At 38.5% G+C, this 20,764-nt stretch overlaps 1 protein-coding gene across 2 annotated transcripts in view; it reads left to right on the top strand.

Moving 5' to 3' along the window:
* The window catches only part of COL14A1 (collagen type XIV alpha 1 chain), a 248,731-nt gene that overhangs the window by 10,052 nt on the left and 217,915 nt on the right, over positions 1 to 20,764 (top strand). For both annotated transcript variants that reach the window (XM_072603195.1, XM_072603197.1), the window contains exon 3: positions 6,379 to 6,504. In XM_072603195.1, the coding sequence (XP_072459296.1) occupies positions 6,417 to 6,504 (88 nt within the window). In that variant the 5' untranslated portion in view covers positions 6,379 to 6,416. The remainder of the gene's footprint in view (positions 1 to 6,378; positions 6,505 to 20,764) is intronic.

Genomic DNA, 20,764 nt, shown 5'->3' with positions numbered 1-20,764 from the left:
CTAATCCTTTTTGTGTGTCCTGGATACCTTTCTCAGATTAGCAAAATATATGGATCCCTTTTCAGAGTAAGATTTTTTAAATGCATAAAATAAAATGCAGAGGATTACAAAGGAATCTCATTATATTAATATAGCTATTAAAAGCTTCTTTTAAAAAATGAAGTTTACACATCTCAGGCTAAGAGCTGCTGATCTACCCTGACCACTTCATTTGAAAAAGGAGGTAACTTAGACCTGATAGTTCATTGACCTGCCCAAGGTCATGTCAGAGCTAGGATTCAAACCCAGATTCTCTGATTATGAGTCTAAAGGTTTCTCTAACATACCATGATATCCACCAGAGCTCTGATGCCACTCTAGCAGCATTTTAGGGCTTGCTTTTTATTTGATTTAGCTGCTGATCAGATAATGCTAATTAAAGAGCTTGTGAATCTTGATGTGAAGAGGGTGATGCATTCAATTCTGACAATATCAATCCTCTAGTATTTAAAACATTTTACAACCTGACTGTTCAGTTATTGCAGTTGTATCCAACTCTTTGTGACACCATTTGGGGTTTATCTTGGCAAAGATACTAGAGTGGTTTGCCATTTCCTTCTTCGACTCATTTTACAGATGAGGAAACTGAGGCAAACAGGGTTGAGTGACTTGCCTAGAATCTCACAATTAGTAAGTGCCTGAAACCAAATCTGAACTCACAAAGGTTCCAAGCCCAATGCTGTATCTACTGAATGGTGTTTCCAGTAAGAATAAAGATTGTCCCCAACATTCTTATCCAGAATTTCAAGGACTTGGCAGAAAACCTTGGGAAAAACTTAAGCCTCCACTTAGTCTAATGTGATGTTAGTCATCCTAATAAACATTGTTTGAAAAGAAAGCAAAGAAAAAATAAACCCAAACTGAGACCACAAGGGTTTTGGGTAAAAAGCAAACTAAACAAATAAAATCAATTTTCCAGCCCCCACACCTCCAAAATTCCCAAATTCCACCAATTCAGCTTCAAGAAGAGTTGACAAAGTCTGAATGTATCCCAAGTTTATTTATTTGTCTTAATAACAAACATGCCATGAAGATTAGCATTATGTATTCCGTGTTTATTATTGCTTCTATCACCTTCCAGTGGAAATTGTAGTGGTGTTGATGGACACAGTGGAAGGTTGCTTGGTTTTATTTTGGGATTTGTGAGAAACTCTTTTAGAGACATATTTAGACAAATATGGCCCTTTTCTTCATCATCTTCTCTTATTCTCTGATAAAAATTATTTTAAAAAGACTTGGGGAAAGGAATAGTAAAAGAAAAAAATCATTACTTCTAGGTCATATAGCTTTTCTGCTTTTTCTTGACTGGATTTGCACTTTCAGCTACCTGTTAGATACTTCAAGTTGGACTTCCCACAGATAAATCAAAATCAATGTATCTCATGATCTTTACCCACAAACCTCACCCTCTTGTGAGGGTTCCTCTATTACTGTCTAACGGCTCACCATCTTCCCATCTTGCAGCCTGGGTGTTATCATTCACCTCTCTCTCTCACCTCCCATGTCCAATATGGGATTTTACTTTCAAGACATTTCTTATAATATCATAATACTTTATCTCTTTTCCTTCCTACAATACTGCCACCATCTTAGTGAAGACTTTCATCATCTCACAACCAGACTATTGGGGCATCTGTGTCAAGTCTCTTCCCATTCCAATCCAGCCTTCACTCAGGCATCAAATTAATCTTCCCAAAGTCCAGGACACTGTACTTTTTTAGGGTCAGGTAGGTGGCACAGTGTATGGAAAGTCAGGTCTGGAGTCAGGAGGCCTAATTTCAGATGTGACCTCAGGCACCTATCGGCTCTATGACCCTGGGTAAGGGACTTAACTCTGCTTATCTCAGTCTCCTCATTTGTAAAATGGACTGGAGAAGGAAATGGCTAGCCACTACATTATCAATGACCCCCCAAAGACTCCAAATGGCATCACAATGAGGTCAGAAACAATAAAAAGTTCTGGACTGATAATGTCACCCCTGTACTCAATAAACTCCAGTGGTTCTCTTCCAGTGGATCAAATATAAAATCCTCTGCTTGGCACTTGAAGATCTTCACAATCTGGTCATTCCTATCTTTCTAGTGTTGTATCTTACTTCCCCTAGTATTCTGCCATACAGTGAGACTGACTTCCTTACTTTCTGTTCTTCCAGCAAGGCACTTTGTAACTCCTGACTTTGAAAGTTCACCAGCTAGCCCCGCTGCCTGGAATGCTCTCCCTCCACATCTCTACTTCTTGTTTTTCAGTCTGACTCTTTGACCTTTTGGGGGGATTTCTTGGCAAAGATCCTAGAGCAGTTTGCCATTTCCTTCTGTAAATCATTTTACACATATGGAAGCTGAAGCAAACAGGGTTGAGCCACTTGCTCAGAGTCATATAGCTAGTGAGTATCTGAAACCATATTTGAACTCATGATGATGAGTGCTCTTAACTTCAGGTCCCACTCTCTATCCATTGCACCATCCTTGGCTTCCTTCAAGTCACAGCTAAAATCCTATTTTCTTATAAGAAACCTTTCCTGATCCCTTGAGGACAAGGACTGTCTTTGCTTTTCTTTTTTTCCCCAGTTCTTGGCACATAATAAGTACTTAATAGGTGCTTATTGACTGACTGACTTATTTGGATGATTCTACTGATGCCTCCTCTTTGGGTTGGGTAAGACTGAAAGTGATTTCTTTTGTGAAAGTTGTGCTGTCTCTCTGTCTGTCTCAGTCTTCAGCTCAATCTCATCTCTTCGCTATCTCCAAGGATCAGCATTATGTGTTCACTTCTACAGGATACTTCTCAAGATGTTCCTAGTTATCTATGCTCCCTCCTTCTTCTAAATATCCTGTACATACACTGGGAGACCTTGGGCCCTTTAGGCTAAGGTCTTTGCAGGTACTCCCTTAGGGTGAGGCAAAGCTCATTCATTGAATAGGCCTGTTTAAGAAGTAGCCAGGGCATGGCCCCTTTAATGAGGTCAAGATAAAGAAAGACTTTGGGCTGGGTGGGAAACAGCTACAGTTACTATTGATAATCACTCTCAAGCTAGGAGGGTCCAGAGGAGCCCTCAGGCAGGGCCCCAATGGAGTCCCAGTTTCAGAGTGCAGTAGCTTTAAGGATTTGGGAGAGGATAGGACAGGAGAAAGGAGAGAGGAAAGGGGAGAGGAGGGGAGGGTAGAGAAGAGAAGAGGAGAGGAGAAGAAGTAGGAAAGGAGCCAGTAAAACCCAAGTCAACTGGGCATCTTTTGGCCATCCAAGTTTATCTTCCTTTGGAGAGAAGGAACGGGGGAGGGAGAGGCAGACAGGAGAGAAGGAGGTGAGTTACCCAGCTGCTATTGTCAGCTGTATCTACTCACAGGATTGTGTTCGTCCTTCGTTGCCGAAGAAGACCATGCCATCAGAGAAATTATGACATGACTTGCACTTGACTTTGTTTTGAGTGAGGGAGGGCTGTGCAGGTCACCAGCCTCACTTCTCCTCCAGAGCCATCTGAATCCAGAGACCTGATATTCCTCAGGATGGCTGGAGATGACCCAGGATGCACTGGGAGACCTTGGGCCCTTTAGGCCAAGGTCTTTGCAGGCACTCACTTAGGGTGAGGCAACGCCCATTCATTGAATAGGCCTCCTGTCTACCTCGCCCTCCCCCCTTCCTTCTCTCCAAAGGAAGATAAACTTGGATGGGCAAAAGATGCCCAGTTGACTTGGGTTTTACTGGCTCCTTTTCTATTTCCCTTCCTCTCCTTTCCTTTCCTCTCCTCTCCCCTGTCCTCTTCTGTCCTCTCCCAAAACCTTAAAGCTACTGCACTCTGAAACTGGGACTCCACTGGGGCCCTGCCTGAGGGCTCCTCTGGACCCTCCTAACTTTAGAGTGATTATCAACAATTCAATGAATAGGCCTAATCTAATCTAGGCCTAATCCCAGTTTTCAATCAATTAATAAACAATTATTAAGTGCCTACTATGTGCCAAGCACTGTGCTAAGTGTTTGGAATACAAAAAGAGGTAAAAGGCAGGCCTTGACCTCAAGGAGCTTAAACTCTAAAGAGATGTGTTACTTGCTACCAAGGTAAACTGGAGCAAATCACTCAACCCCCCTCAGGTCAAGTTTCCTCATCTCTCAAATGCAAGGGCCTGAGGCTTGATTGTGTCCTGTGTCCCTTGGCAGTCGGTGAAGCTTATGGGCCCCTTATCAGAATAATGTTGTTAAATGAATGTCATGAAATCCAGAGGATTCCAGAGGAAATGAGTTGTATTGAAAAAGTTATAAAAGTCAAGAAGAAAACAGGACAAATTCTTGGACCCCAGATTAAGAATGTCTGGATTAGATAATCTCCAACGTCCCTCCATGCTCTAAATCCATGATTTTTATGACTCCAAAGCTAGTTTGGTTTCTATTACACCACCCGTCAAGTTTACAAATCTTTGATAAACTAAGGTATGCCAAAGGATGAGTAACTGATAATGATTTAATGTGTAAAAAGAGATAAGGCGTTAATCCAAGGGAATGAACCCTTACTAAGTAAGAACTTTAGGCTTGACGGCTAGCCAGAGTGGGTAGTGATTTATGAGGGGGAAGGTCTTATATTTGTACCTTCAGATGGCATGAAGATAGTCAAGTCACTAGACTCAGAAAATTGGCCTTGACCAAGCACGAAATCATGTTATTTCACACTTAAGTCTAGAAGGGAAATTGTAGGTTGAACAAAGAAATAAGCAAATACAAGAACTTCGGGAAAGGTTCTCTTGTTCTTTTGTTTCCGGTCACTTTTTCCTCTTTTCTAGCAGAAAGTGGTATAAGAGTTTAATTTTTGGACTTCCAAACAATTTACCTATTTCTTTTTAAAAGGATCCTTCTCTGAACTATGATGTCTGTAAGTATCCTTACCTTGTACCGTATAGCACCCATTCCTTTCCTGGATGCCTTGGTGTGGCCAGGGTTAATGGAGTATTAACTATATATGCCCTATTTTGGCTACCTATCTAATTACCTCATTTGTCCCTGAAACCGGGGAGACATTACAGACATTTTTGCTGAGCTTTTGGAGAAGGCCTTAGGAGTCCTGTTCCAAAATAAATTCTAACAGAGTTTTAGACTTGCCTTTTAAGTAAGTATTAAGCACATATTTTTTTTTTAAGTCAGCTACTGCTTGAGTAATTCTCATAAATGAAAATAGCAAAACCTGGAGAAACTTTAGAAGCAAGCTACAAATTGTTAGACAATAAGATCTTTGAGAATTGTTCAGCTTGGAGAAGAGAAGGCTGAGGCCTGATTCAATGTCTTCAAGTATATGAAGTGCACTTTTTGCAATTCCAATTTCAGAAAGGTGCTAAGTGAGGCAATATTATATATATTTTCTGGTAGAAATGGAGGCACTATTTGCCTGTCTAGAGTGTCCAAAGTAGGATTACCATGATGGCCAAGGAATTAAAAATCATGTAATATGAAGATCAGTTGAAAAAACTGGGGATATTGATCATGAAGAAGAGAAATTTGATAACATCCCAGGGAAATGAACAGATCCCCACCTGCCTGGGGGTGCTGGGGATGGATTTGTATTTTGAGTATAAAAGTTAGACAAGATTCCTTCTAATCCCACAGGTTCTATAATTCCATCTTTTATTTCTACATAAAACAAACAAGTAACTAATATCCCTCTGCTGTCTATGACCTGCAATCTCTCGGCCTGCCTAGGATCTTTGGATGGTCTTCTTTTGATCAAATTTTATTTTTAAATGTAAACTGACAGGTGAAGTGGTATACAGAGTAGACTAATGGCCTTAGAATTAAAATGACCTGGGTTTGACTCTTATTTCTAATACTTGCCATGAGCCAGTGTGGTTTTCTTCCTCTCTGAACTTCAGTCTCCTCACCTCCAAAGTGGAGATAATACCAGTAATACCTATCTCATGGGGTTGTTTTGAGGCTCAATTCAATAAACATTTCTTAAGCACCTACTGGGTGTTGGGCATTGTGGATACAAAGTCAAAACCAAAATTATCCCTGCTCCCAAGAAGCTTATGCTCTACTTGGGGTATCCAGCGTGTACACAGAGAAGTAAATGCAAAATACACATAAATTAAATCCAAAATAATTCCAGTGGCAGATTTTAACAACTGTGAAAAACAGAAAGGGTATCCTAGAGGGGGCACTTGGGATGAACCTTGATGAGAGTTCCAATGAAATAATGTTTTTGAGGCATTTTGTCCAATACAAGGCACTGAGTAAAATGCCAGTTATCTCTGATTTCTTCTAGGGGCACAGTGGATCATTTGACTCATTCTATCAGCATGACTTTAAGTCAGGAGTGCATGTTTAGTTGTCTGAAATGCTTCTGTGTTCTATATTTCTAGGTCTGCTGAGACATTCAATGTAAAAGGCAGGAAATAAGATGAAGACTTTTCAATGCAAGACCTGGTACTGGCTGCTTCCAGCTTTGGGGGCACTCATCCACTTCTCCGGCTATGTTGAGGGTCAAGGTAATTGAAAACTTTATTATGTTCCTTATTGTCAGCAAAATCCCACCCCCTCCATGAGTGCACTCACACATACACACACATCACACACACCCACACATAGCCCTCCCCCCCTTCACACCCTTTCTCATGCTGGTCCTACTGTTTTATTTGCCAGACTCTTTATCTGTGTCAAGCACCAGCTGTTCTTCTTGGATGTCATTAACACTATGGAAATATGTCCTTTCCCTCAGTGGTGGGGACTGAGTAAAACAGCTTTTTACCTATGAGCTGTCTTTGGGGTTGGATGGAACCCAAGCCAATAAGGAAGGCTACTAATAAAACTAATGTTATTAGTTAATGTGTAACTAAGTTACACAGTATATAAAACTAGTAAGTAATACACTGTATAGCTAGTTATACTAGTCAATGTATAAATGTACCATTAGTTACATTTTGCTGAGCTGCTCTGGGTTAGTGATGAGATTTCCAACTTGACTTTGCAGCTGAAACACGGAGTGTGTTCCAGACATGAAGGAAGCCCTGTTTGAATCCTAGGAGGTGGGAGAGGACGGACAAGATTAGGGAATCAGCAATAGTCTATTTTGGCTAGGATATGGAATATGTGAAACAGACTAATGGAAAGTTAAGGCTAAAAAATCAGGTTGAAGTCAAATCGTGGAAGGGCTTGAATAACAGGCTCAGGAATTTCTCCGAAGCCATCAGGCTGAGCCTTAGCTATGTGAAAAGGGGAGACATAATTGCCAGCACCTTGAATGTTTCAGATCCAATGGCTTGAAGCTACCAAGTAACTTGTACTTAAGCTATATCCATGCTCTACTACAGAAACCTCAGATTCTAACCACAGCCCCCTCCACTTCCCTCCTTAAAGTTTGTAGGTATGTGTAGTGGACAGAACATTGAATTTAAAGTCAAGAGACCTGAGTACAAATTTTCTGAGATACCAGTTTTGAGACCTTGAATCAGGCTCTCAGACCATCATTTTCTTCCTAAAAATAATTGAGATGATGATACTTAGGAACAACTCCACAGGAATCAGGTGAGGTAATATATGTAAAAGTGCCATGGAAACTTTGAAACACTATGTAAAAAGACCAGTTACTCTTAGACCAAATGCTAAGCACCTGAAGTTCCTTTATATATTTAAAAGTTGCTAGCTTAGTATAGTGAGGGTAATTCACAGGACAACTGACTACACTTCCCAGCTTGCCTTCAGGGCCAGAGAACTCCAGAACTGAATGTTCTCGGTGACATTTCCAGGCACGGTTGGTACATTTCGTCTCTTCTTTGTCTGTGTTATTTGTACCTAGTTAAATATCATCTCTCCTATTATAATGTCATCTCCTGTGGGCCTTTCCTTGTATCCATAGTCCTTAGCAGAGTATCAGGAACATTCTACACTCTTTAGAACTTTGGGATTGATTGAGATTGATGAGAGATGCTAGCAAAAGCCCACTGACAATGACATGCCCACATCAAAAGGGGCACTGTGTTCTGTGAGCAAAGCAGAATTGTGGTAGCTCAAAAGAAATGAGATATACAAATTTAGAGATATCTATCCCCTAAATGTTCACATGGACTATATGTGCCTGACCTGTGGTAGAGCATTCTGAGCTCATCTTAGTCTGATCAGCCAGTCGGACAGACTGTACCTTGACCCCAATATAGTGTCATCTTTTTGTCCTTTTCGAGAATGAAGGATAACAGCCAGTCCCCAGCACAGTGCCAGGCACATAGTAAACACTTAAATGCTTCTTGATTGACTGACTGTACATACACCACAAACCATCAGAAATCAGAATTGTCATTTCTGAGGGGGGTTGGGGTCAGAAGATAAAAAGAAAGGCAAAAGCACAGTCTCTACCCTTATGGAGCTCATATTCGAATGGAGGAAACCATATGCCAACAACTGTGTATGTACAATATAGACAGAAGAAAATTTCAGCCAAACTAAGACCTGATTTATAATAGTTTTTCTTTAATAAATATATTTAGATACTGATGATCTTGAAGAAGGAATAAATGTGACTTTTCTACCTACATGTATACCTTTTGAGAAAATGGAGGCAGATTGCCATAGTGGAAAGAACACTGGCCCTGGCCTAGACTAAGATAGATGGCATGGGCAGTAATCCAGTCCTTGTGTGGCCTTCTCTAGATCACTTTCAACTCTGGGCCTTAATTTCTTCAGCTTTTTAGCTTTAAAGCTGTGATCTTTGAACGGCAGGCTTGTTAGAAAGTGCCTGTGGGCTCATTAACCAACTGTTTACTTAATAGAAGACTTTGGGGCTGGGCTTTTGGTACCTCAGGGAACAAGGAACACCCTCCTTGACTTTCTCCCAGGAGTAGCCTAGGCCTCTTAAACACCAATGAAAGACACTTAATATGTTTTCATTGAATTGCCGTATCAGAAAGAGCTGAAAAGTACTTTTTGGATCATCCAAACTAACCCCTCAATTTACAACTGAGAGCTTTGAGGCCCAGAGAAGTAGAGCTTATTTCCTAGGATCACACAGATAATAAGTAACAGAACAAGACTGCGGTTAGGTAGCACAGTGGATAACATTACCAGACTCAGAGTCAGGAAAACCTGAGTTTAAATCCAGTTTCAGACACTAACCTCATGACCTCTGTCTGCCTCAGTTCCCTTATTTCTGAAATGGGGATCATACTAGCACTTATTTCCCAGTATTTTTGTGAGGAAACAAGATAACCTTTGTAATCAAAGCACCACATAAATGCTGTATATTATAATCAAACTCTTCTAACTATGACTCCAATTTTTCCCCCAAACTGAAGCCAATATTTTATCGGATTGTCATTTAAATAGCTCGCATTTTTATAGCAATTTATGATTTACAAAGTGCTTTCCTGTCAACAACCTCAGAAGGTAGTTGGTGTCAATATTGCCCCTTTTTGCAAATGAGAAAACAGGCTGTGAGAAAATGACTTGTATTTAGTCACACAGGTAGGGCTTATGAAAGCTGGGACTTGAACCCAAGTTTTCTGATGTCAGTGTTCTATATAAAATATAAAATGTTCTCATCAGGATGGAAAGGGTTAAAGCCAATTTGTTGCATAGGTAGGAATTATGAAAGCTGGAATTTGAATTCAAGTCTTCTGACTTCATGTTCTGTATAAAATATAAAATGTTCTCATCAAGATTGAAAAGATTAATGCCAATTTTCATTTATACACATAATGTTCATTCTTTTTAAATGACTAATTTCCACAACAGTAAATTCACCCTGTAGAGGAGATGAGAAAGTTGTCATTCATCTTCTTTCAGGAAGGAGGGGGAAGGCTGTAAGGGCAAAATGTTGTAGACACCAGCACACTAGGTCTCTGTATTGGTAGATTTTGCCTTTAACTATTTTACTTTATTATGAGAGTGGGTTTTTGGGTTAGAAACTTGGATAATATATGAAAATAACTGTGTTGCAAAAACAAGAGACATTAATAACATTTTTTAAAAATAACTTAATAACTTCTCATTTTTAAACCCAATATGTATTTGCTGCCATAATCTCATGTGAGACACTTTTTCTATACAGAGGGATTCAGACTTCAGTGGTCCAAGCACCTCCATTATTCTTACATTTTTCTAGCATCTCTCAAGACATGTAATTCAGTGTGCTGGTACTGGGAGCTCTGGATTTGTGCTAGATATGATAATGTGACAATGTACTGAGTAATGAAAGAAAGAGGGCAAAAGTTTCTCCCAACAAGCTGTTTTTGGTTCCAGACTTGTTTAGCTTGGACAGTTACAAAAAGGAATTCCTGGAGATAATAAACCCATACTTAGAATTCAGGTTAGCTCCTACTTAAAGCTAAAGCTGGGTTACTACCATAAATATCAGTTACTATCTTTCTAGTCATCTCAGCATTGATTGTGCCAATCAAATTTTAAGAGAGGTATTGACAGACTTGGGCATGTCCAGAGAAGAGGGGAGCTCAAAACCATGTTTTATAAGGATTTGGGAAATATTGGCCTAGAAATGAATGTATGTGCAGAATGTAAAACACTTTGTAAGTTGTAAAGGACTGAAAAGACGCAAAGTCATATTTTGATAAGAAAAACGTTTTATCCTAACAGCTTTCTTCAATTATTTGAAGGACTGTCAATTTCCAGAGGACAAAACTAAGATAAATATGTGGAAGCAACAGTCAGGTAGATTTTGGTTCAACTTAAGAAACAATTTTATAACCATTAGAGATGTCCAAAAATGAAATATCCTCTCTTGTGATGTAGTGAGTTTGCTGTCATGGGAATATTCAAGCAGAGAGGCTGAGCAATCATATGCCAGTGATGGTTAGAGAAAATTCTGATTTAGGGTAGGAGGTTGGAATAGGTACTTTCTAAGGGTCTCTTCCCACTCTAAGATTCTGGTCAAGGTAGGCAGTAGGTAATGTTTTCCTTTTTAATATTTCTATCATCTTTGTAATATATGTGAATACTCATTAAATACATATTATCACTTCCAAGAAATACATGTAAAGTTCTCAGTATGCTCCATACTGTGTTGATCTCAACTAGTTGGTGTTCTTATCTGTGAATTATTTTGGCAGTGCTTTTGACAGAGTAATGGCGTAGAACCTAACAAGCTGGGGAGAGACATCAGAGATTATAACCAAAATGCGGAGGCATCCTTTCCATTTGTTGTTGTTATTCAGCTGTTTCAGTGAGGTCTAACTCTTTGTGACCCTGCCTGGGGGTCATCCTTTCCATAACATCCAAAACATGGGATCATCAAATCTCTACCTGAAGATGTCAAGTGGGAAGGAACCCATTACTCCTAAGTGAATTCACTTGACTTGTAAATAATTCTTGTTGTTTAAAAGTTTTTCGCTTGAACTGAACTCTCCTTCTTTGAGACTTCTACAATTATTGCCCCTGTCACCGCCCCTCTCCCCCAATCAATAAACTCTAGTGTCTCCCTTTCACCTCCAGAAGCAACTGGAAAGTCCTCTGTTTGGCACTTAAAACTTCACAACTTGGACCTCTTTCTTCATCTTATCTTCTTATATCATTATTCTTATATTTTATGACAATATATAATTATGTATCATTATGATATATCATGATATGTCATATTATCATCTTCTTATAATGTTAGTCCCTTCACACACTCTCCAATTCATCTACATTGGCTAAACTGCTGCTCCTCGAACATCTCCTACCTCATGTGTTTGCACTGACTGTTCTCCATGCCAGGAATTCTCTCCCTCCTTTCCTTACCTTTTAGTTCCTCAGCTTCTTTCTTCTTTTTTAAAAAATTATTTTGCTTTGAATTTGTGGAATAAAACAAGCATTTCCATAACAGTGTAATAAAAAAGATCATTGCATATGAAACTGCAAATCTACTATGTACAACTTGCTGTTCCTTTCAAATATACAACAAAGTTATCATGTAAATGTCTTTTTTTCTACCCCTTCCCCCTGCTTTAGAGATGGCCAAAATTAGACACAAACAGGTGTGTGTGTATGTGTGTGTGTATACATACACACATACACATATGTATATATAGTAAGTTGTTTGTTCTTTGTTCTTAAAGAGGACCAAAATGACATCACTATGCCAGAGTCAGGTTTCATTGTGTTCAATTGTGGCTGATTAGACCAATAAGAGCTCAGAGTGCTCTACTACAGGTCAGGCACAAATAGTCCATGTGAACATCAGCACCTTCTCTGATGTGGTCATGCCTTGCTGAAAGGTCCTGTGTCAATGTCTCCCATGTCACACAATCAATTCCAGAGTTCTTAAGAGAGGCCTTGAGAGTGTCCTTGTATCACTTCTTTGTATCACCAATGTAAGTTTCACAACACCAAAGGCAACTCTGAATATGCCAGCATAGTTCTGAATATCAAAATATAACAGACTCTCCATATAGAAGACAGAAGAAATGCATTTGTTCAGACACCAGAAAGCCAAAACCCAACACTAGAAAGTCAAATCCATTATAGTAACCAAATAGTCAATACACATTATCATTGCAGGAGACAAAACTATTCCCAAACCTGCCCCCCCCCCCTCGCCCAAGCAAAACACTTGCAAGACCAGCTGTGCCTGTGTCCTCTCCTCTGCCCTAACTGCTCTCACCAACTTCCTCTCAGCTCTGTTCCACCCTTCCTGTTTCACCTGTTCAGCAAGCTCTTCCTACCACATGTGACTTAGGCTTCCATGTGATTTAAGCAGGTCACATGGGCCTATTAATGAATGGGAAAGATCTTCAAATTAAGCAAAAATATATTAACAATGCATTTTTCTAACTACTATGTGAACACTTACCCTGTATGAGTTCTCCATGAACTTTTTTGGCAAGCATACATTTTGCTTTTGAACAGTGTGGCCAGTCCATTAGAGTTGCGCTTTCTGAAGCATAGTTTGAACAGCTCAAGCACAGACTTCAGTGTCTGGTACCTTATCCTGCCAAGTGATCCTCAGAATCTTCCTAAGACAGTTCAAATGGAAGTGACTCAGTTTCCTGGCATGACCCTGGTACACTGCCCATGTTTCACAGGCATACAACAATGAGGTCAGCACATACGGCTCTATAGACCTTCAGCTTGGTAGTCAGTCTAATACCTCTTCTCTCCCATACTTTTCTTCAGAGCCTCCCAAACACTGAGCTGGCTCTAGCTGTGTGTATGTATGTAAAATTATTCTGTGCATACTCCTATTTATCAATTCTTTTTCTGGATGCAGATAGCATCTTTCATCATATGTCCTTTACAATTAATTTGAGTATTTATTAGAGTCAAAGTAACTTAGTCACTCTAGTTCTTAAAACAATATTGCTGATACTGTATACAGTGTTCTCTTGGTTCCGCTCTGTTCACTCATTATTTCACACAAGGCTTTCTGTGTTTTCCTAAGATCATTGAGCTCATCATTTCTTATAGCACAGTAGTGTTCCATCACAATCCCTGCAATTTCCTGTTCTTTGCCATCACAAAAGGAGCAGCTATCAACATTTTAGAACATAAAGGTTCTTTTCCTTTTTCTCCTAGTCATTTTTGGAAATAGATGGGGCATTGCTGGGTCAAAGGGTATAGGTAGTCTAATAATTCTTTGGGCATAATTCCAGATTGCTCTCCTATGTATTGTGCTCCTATATTCCCTAGCTTCTTTCAAGAGAGTTCAAATTCCAGCTTCTTCAGGAGACCTTTCTTACTTTCCCCTCCCCCAGCTGCTATTGCTTTCCACTTTGTGATTACCCTTCATCTACCCTGTATCTAGGACAGCCAGATGACTCTTTGGATTGGGAGTTAGAAAAACTCATTTTTGTGAGTTCAAATCTGGCCTTAGATACTTGGTAGCTGTGTGATCCTGGGCAAGTCATTTAACCCTATTTGCCTCAGTTTCCTCATCTATAAAATGAGCTGGAGAAAGAAATGCAAACTAGTCCAGTACCTCTGCCAAGAAAACTCCAAATTGTATCACAAAGAATCAGGCATGACTAAACAACAATCACCAGGGTAATGTACTTAAAATCATAAACTCATAAACTCAGGTCTCTGAATGTGTCACTAATGTTGGTTGGTTGTTGTCCTTCATTTTCAAAGAGGACCAAAATGACATCACTATGATAAAGTGAATTTTCAGTGTGTCTGACTGTGGCTGATCAGACCAATATGAGCTCGGAATGCTCTAATGTACTGTCTTCATAAAAGAATAATGTAAGGGTGTTTAGCAAATTTATTGGAATCTGATCTAGACTTGCTTGTCTGGATTGTCATTTCTTTTGTAAGCAGACCTTCTGCTAAAGGTGATAGCAGCTCTTTAAAAATTAAAATGGATGAACCTTTCACAGTGGAGTTTTGATGGTGAGGTAATAGAGTAAGTAGAACTCCCCTACACTTCCATAATATGGGGATTCAGTAGACTGACTTCCAAAAATTTTCTCTCCTACTTAATTATGATTCTCATAAGCATTTTGTCATTAAAGATCTTTGGGATAGAGAAGTTATTTTCTAAATAAATGTTAATCTCTGTCAGCAACAAGCCTAGCCCTGTCACTATGAAGAGGTTAATGAAAGGGTCCTCCTTGGCCTTCCTCCCAAATTTCCATCAGGAATGAAGTTAATATATTCTGAAGAGCGTGATTTGGCCCAATTCCTAAAGTGGAAGCCTGACTCTACCATGCTAGGGATGAAGGTATTTTCTTGTTCTTTTTCTTGGACGTGTCAGAAGGCACATTTTATACTCCTTTTTTTTCCTTCTTGAAAGGGGAAAATTAGGATTTACACAGACACTATTTAGCATTTGAGTCGAGTCCATGCAAGCATTTGTGACTTCTCTAGGAAGCCAAGTACAGGTATTCAGAGCAGCTCCTTTGTGCTCACAAGAAACACCATCACGTGCCTGGTACTACGTGAATTTTTGTTCCATGAAATAAGAGTAATTATTTTTTCACTGCATTTGCAAAGTATCTGTCAGTATTGTGGCCCCTTTCCTGGCACAGTTCCCATTAGCATCTACAGGAAAGTCTGATTTTTTAACACATAATACGGAAAAAATTGTCTATATGACCATTTATACCTTTCCTTTTTTCTTCTTTCCCTGAGACGAAAGACAAAGGGAAATTCATACTTGGTATAAAATGATGGGTTTTTTTTTTTATGCTTGTGAATGTTAATATTCATATGGGATTGAGATTGGACCATTGATTTCATTGATGCAGAGAGTTCCCAGATGAGAAAACTCTCTCCACCCAGGCAGATCAGCACTTTCCCTACTATATACATTCTTAGAGAGTTTCCTAAAGCAGAAGTATCAAACACATAGCCTGCACAGATTAAAATGTAACCGTGAAATTTTTAACAACATTAGTAAAAACACAGTAGAACATAGACAATGTTAATATGTGGTTTTCTAATTCGAACTCAGAAGTATCTAAAGCTGGATTTGAACTCAGATCTTCCTCACTCACTAGTACTCTGTCCACTGTGCCACCTAGCTTCCCTAAGGAGCTTATATTCTAATGGAATAGAATTAGTTCATGTTGGTAATCCTAATGACAGTTAAAATATGAACCTCAGAGTCCTTAGAAGCCGGGTTCAAGTCCTGCCTCTGAAACGTATTTAACCATGTGACAGTGGGTAAGTTTCTTATTCTCGCAGTGCCCTGGACAACTTTTCAAAGCCATAACTTATAGATGAGCTGTCCATCTTTATCAGTGGAGGCTTTTCCACACTGGAAGTTCCCTACAGCAATGGAATCACAGGTCCAAATTAAAAATAAGTAGCTCCCATGGTACTGTATCAACATTCATTTTATATATAGGAATATAAATAATTTGTATAGGACTATATATATTTGTATAGCAATATATATAATGCATATATATGTATATATAGTTTGTATAGGAAATATAGTAACTAAACATCAAAATTCCAGTCATGAAAAAAATAAATATCCATATTTATAATTTACATATATAAATATGTATATATGTACTTTCAGTTTATAAATATACGTATGTATTTAGATCTAAGTACTACAAGTATATATGTATATATTTGCATATATCCACACACATATACTTTTGATTACATCCTGATCTTTCTATTTCCTGTACAAACAACTTCTGATAATGCTGTGTAACTTAAGTATATATTATCGTGCTGTTTTTTAAGTGTGTTTCCAGAAAAAATTTCATTCTTGATAGATTAAGAGGTAATTTAATGTTAATGATTTGAAAATCAGAGTTGAGAGAGAGCTAGCTGACTTTAGAGTTTTTAAGACCTGGGTTCACATATATTTAGACTAGATGATCCTGAATGAATCACTTCACCTCTTAGTGACCCACGAACCTCTCTCTCTGAGTTGCAGAGGAGTTTCTAATCTTCATTGAGACAGAGAGCCTCCTCATCAGTCCCCTCATCAGTCACAGGTTCAGTTCAAAGAGAAAAGATGAAAAATAAATATTGATACAAATATGTATTCATCCATGCAAAAGTGCTATGTAGAATTCTTTAATTCTTTAAACTTATAACCTTGACTGCTTTTATCAACAAGGAGAGAAGGAATCCCCTTGAAAATTCCAAGGCATTTTTAGTACTAAAATGGCAGTGGAACTTATCACATCTCCAGTACTCTTCAGGTTGATTGACTGTGTTGCTATTGGCCCTTCATTTTGACATTCCTGAAAAACTTTCCATGAGTGCTAACCAATGATGGCTATCCGCTTACTGACTCAGTTTGTTTCCATGAGTGGTTGGTTGGTTCTTTTTCTTTCTTTTTGTGCAAGAAGTGAACTTTTCTTCAATAAATAATAAGGTGCCCTGCAGAAATGGATTCACTCTTCAGGTTGTTGACCATACATTTGTTGTTGTTAGGTTTTAGTCCAAATGTGGGATTTCCTCAATGTGAAGGACTGTCAGTGTAGAAACTTCTGTTAATGTAGATGGGAATTCTTAGAGTATTACCTGGGACCACTCTGAAGTTAAGGGACCTGCCTCTATTCACACAAGTATTTGTCAGTCACCCCTTGAAACTAACAGCCTGCTCTTCTACCCAGTATGTTGTTAAGTATAACATACAAATACAGAAAAAGATTTGCCAAGTTAATACTATACGTAGAGTACTGTGATGGGTGGTAGAGAGGAGACATAGTTTAGATGACAAGTGGAATACATTACAATAGGTTACAGTCCAGTAGGGACAGTGAGGTGGCCCAAGGGATAGAATGCTGGGCCTGAAGTCAGGAAGACTCCCTTTCCTGAATTCAAATCTGGCCTCAAACACTTACTAACTGTATCACCCTGGGCAAGTCACTTATCCCTGTTTATCTCAGTTTCCTCATCTGTAGAACGACCTGGAGAAGGAAATGGCAAGTCATTCCAGTATCTTTGCCAAGAACACCCCAAATGGAGTCACAAAGAGTTGGATCTGACTCAACAATCTAGTGGAAAGATAAGACAACAAGCTCCATTAACAGTTACTATCAATAGTCTGGGGTGTGTCCAAATATCAGATTTGATTAACTTTGTGTTTTCTATAAAACTCTAGTTCCTTCCCTCCCTTCTGACTAAACGATAACTGTTACTTTATTTACGTTTTTTTGTGACCAATTGGCAAAAAGAGGCCACAGTCTTTATCTTTTAGGTGACTAATGTTCTTTCTTGTGATTGAGAGAGAAAAAAATCCTTGAAGCAAAAGTTCTTTGGCATAAGTTTGACATAAGCAAAATATCTTGCTGCGTGAATATTGGCATAATAATGGTACTCTATTATATGTGGATATGTACCAACCACATGTTGGGGACCATTTGATTCAGTGCTTGGTGATGTAAGGTAGGTGGTTGCTCTGTGTAAGAGGAAAGGATTCATTTGGCTGCATACTGGGCTTTTCTGTTGGTTTATTTGTTTAAAATGTTATCCTCACTTTTTTTGTGTTTAAATCTGATGAAAGGAGCGTTGAACAATTGAGAATAAATCCTCATCTTTTTTGTGTGTTTATATCAAAATTTCCCCCTAACATTTAGATGAATTGATCTAATCCTCCTAGCTAAATTTCTCTGGAAATCCTAGAACTTTTGTACCAATATATATTCCAAAGCCTGCACATTGGTGTGTTAAGTTTTACTGACTTACACAAAGTAATACGGAATTATCCTTTCTTCATGAACTGTCAGAGGGTATTACATTTTCAGGTTGATTCATCACTGTGTTACTATCTTTCCATAGAGTATAAATTATTCTAGATCAAAGACTAAAGAGCATAGCTATTTTTATGTGGATTTGAAAAACTTTATGATTTGTATGTTTTTTTAAATTGGAGATCACGTTACCATAGCATATTCATCATAATGCACCTTTATTTTTAGATTGGATTTATGATTTCATTAGTATAGGGAGCATCAGCATTCAGTAAGGTGCTTCCTCTGCTAGCACAGATCCAAACTTGCAACCTGTTCTATACCTTATTGGCTTATAACATTGCCCAGAGATTTGAAAGGTTAAGTGACACATCTCAGGTCACACAGTGTGTGTGTCAGATAAGAGATCTTCCTGATCAGGAAGAGGGTCAGAGGTTGTTCCTGAGTCAATTCTCTGTCCACTATATCTCCTGCCTCTCATGTCCAACATATGTCATATGGGATGTCCCATACTGTCCATTTAAGCTACTGCTCTTTTCATATGGAGCAGTTTAGTGGTGAAAAGGACAGAAAAGAGGTATTTTTTTTTAATGTGAAAGAGTTCTAGGACTATCAAAGGATTCAAGATGTATTTGCCATTATGATGAATTTTCTGTTACACAAAATGAATTAGAAAAGACTGACAATGTTTTAATAAAACCCCACAAAATATCTGCATAAACAGATTTCATATGAGATTTGAGCAGTTTAGAAAGAAAATAAATGGCAGAGCAAATTTAAAGGATTAAATCACCTCGTAAATGATGTAAGATGAAGCTTCATATGTATGTGAATAGTTTGATGTTTTAAAGAGGCAGAGAAATTTTATTTATTAAGAAATAGAAAGATAAGAGTAAGAAGAAACTGAAGAATGCATAACAAGGTGTTGAACCATGTGAGGACTTAACAGCTTTAAGGGATTATGTCACCTCAATTTATGCCACATCTATCATATAGGTATGATTAAAGAGGGTAAAATTCATAAACATTTGGAAAATGAGGTATTTTTGTGAAAGGACCATCAATTTGATAGGGGAAATTTGGGGAGTTGTTAACCTTTTATGTTAAAAATTAGTAAGAGTCAGAAGGCTCTTATTAAAAACATTGATATGAGATGAATCTGCGATAAGAGTCTTATGAGAAGAATTGAAAGTGGAGGGAGGATGGAGAGGTGGTGCTGAAAAGCTGCATAGTTGGATTTGGTAGCTAAAAACAATGAGCTGACAGGTCTGAGTTAAGGGATTCATGACTGGTAGAAGAAAAAAATGACTCCATTTACCAAGAGCATCAATCCTTTAGTGCCATCTACAGCTGGGGAAAGGTGAAGCTTCTCATAAGTGCTCATTGCTGTCTGCTCCAACCTCTGGTTCAAGAAGGGAAAGCAGAAGGGAAGACAAGTTTTGCAGTTAGTTTGTATCCTAATGAGCTGACAAGGTCAGCTTGTCTTACAATCATAGGTTCTCAAAATGCCCCCCTTGGGGGCACTGGAATGATCTGGTGGGGAGGTAGTAGCCTTGGGTGCAATTGGGGGGCATTGAATAAAAATAAGGGGGTAGTGGAAGCATAAGGAAAGAAAAAATAAGAAAATTTTGAAAAACTGTTCATACATGTTTCATCTATTGTATAAGAGAGTTAAAGTCATAGTGATTACATTATTTTCCAAAGAAACACAGAAAATGCAGGTTATAACCACTCAATAGTCAAGTCTGCTAACAGGTCTTAACAAGCAAGTGTTGGCAGGCAAGCACATTGTGCGTTGTTGGGAAGTCCAGAATGCATTGGCAGGATTACGTGCATGTGATGACCTGTTTACAATATGATACGATATGATTACATCACACAATATTGCATCATCAAAATTTCAATGCAGGAACCCCCCCCCCAAATTTACAATAAATTATCAAATTTAAGATGTGTCATTTAAAATATTTTATTTAAATATTAAATTTAATTTATGTTATAATATATAATATAATATAAAATTTTTAAAAACACTAAAGGTTTAAATAAAGTAGATTTCTGGGGGATGCTGAGTAATGTTTTAAAAGGGACAGAGGCCAAATATATTTCAGAACTTCTGCATGAAGGATCAATCTGAGCTGTGTTACTGTGGACTCTTGTCTGATTAGATAGTGCAGGAGAAAAATGAGTGAATACCTGGCTGGGTTTGTGTAGGTCAGAAGCAGCCAGTCTGATGAGCTTATGCAGTATTCTGAGTGGAAGAATGTGACTCTAGTTTATAGGTAGATTGTGATATATTTCATTATTTATATATTTATTTTAACAGACAAGGATCTATAATATTACCACTATTTATTTTGCCCCATTACTAAGTAAATAGTAATGTTTAAGATGTGTCACGATGTGAGTAGCTGCTTCTATAAATGAAATACATCTTGCTGGTACTTTTCATTGTGAGTAGACATTTGGTTGTATAAATAGAAATGCACTGGTGGGAGCTTGAGAGCTGGAGTGTTGAGTAGGTGGAGTCTATTTCCCATCAACAGGGTTACCCCAGGACGCTGAGAGAGTAGAAGTGTAACTTTATAGGTAGTCTATCTCTTTGAATCTAGACCTGCTAGGGCGAGGGCAAGTTGGCATGAGTGAACCAATCTAAAGA

This window comes from Notamacropus eugenii, chromosome 4 (assembly GCF_028372415.1).
Source record: "Notamacropus eugenii isolate mMacEug1 chromosome 4, mMacEug1.pri_v2, whole genome shotgun sequence".
NCBI classification, from domain to species: domain Eukaryota; kingdom Metazoa; phylum Chordata; class Mammalia; order Diprotodontia; family Macropodidae; genus Notamacropus; species Notamacropus eugenii.
The sequence above is the reverse complement of the archived record's forward strand: the minus strand, read 5'-3'. Positions and strand labels throughout refer to the sequence as shown.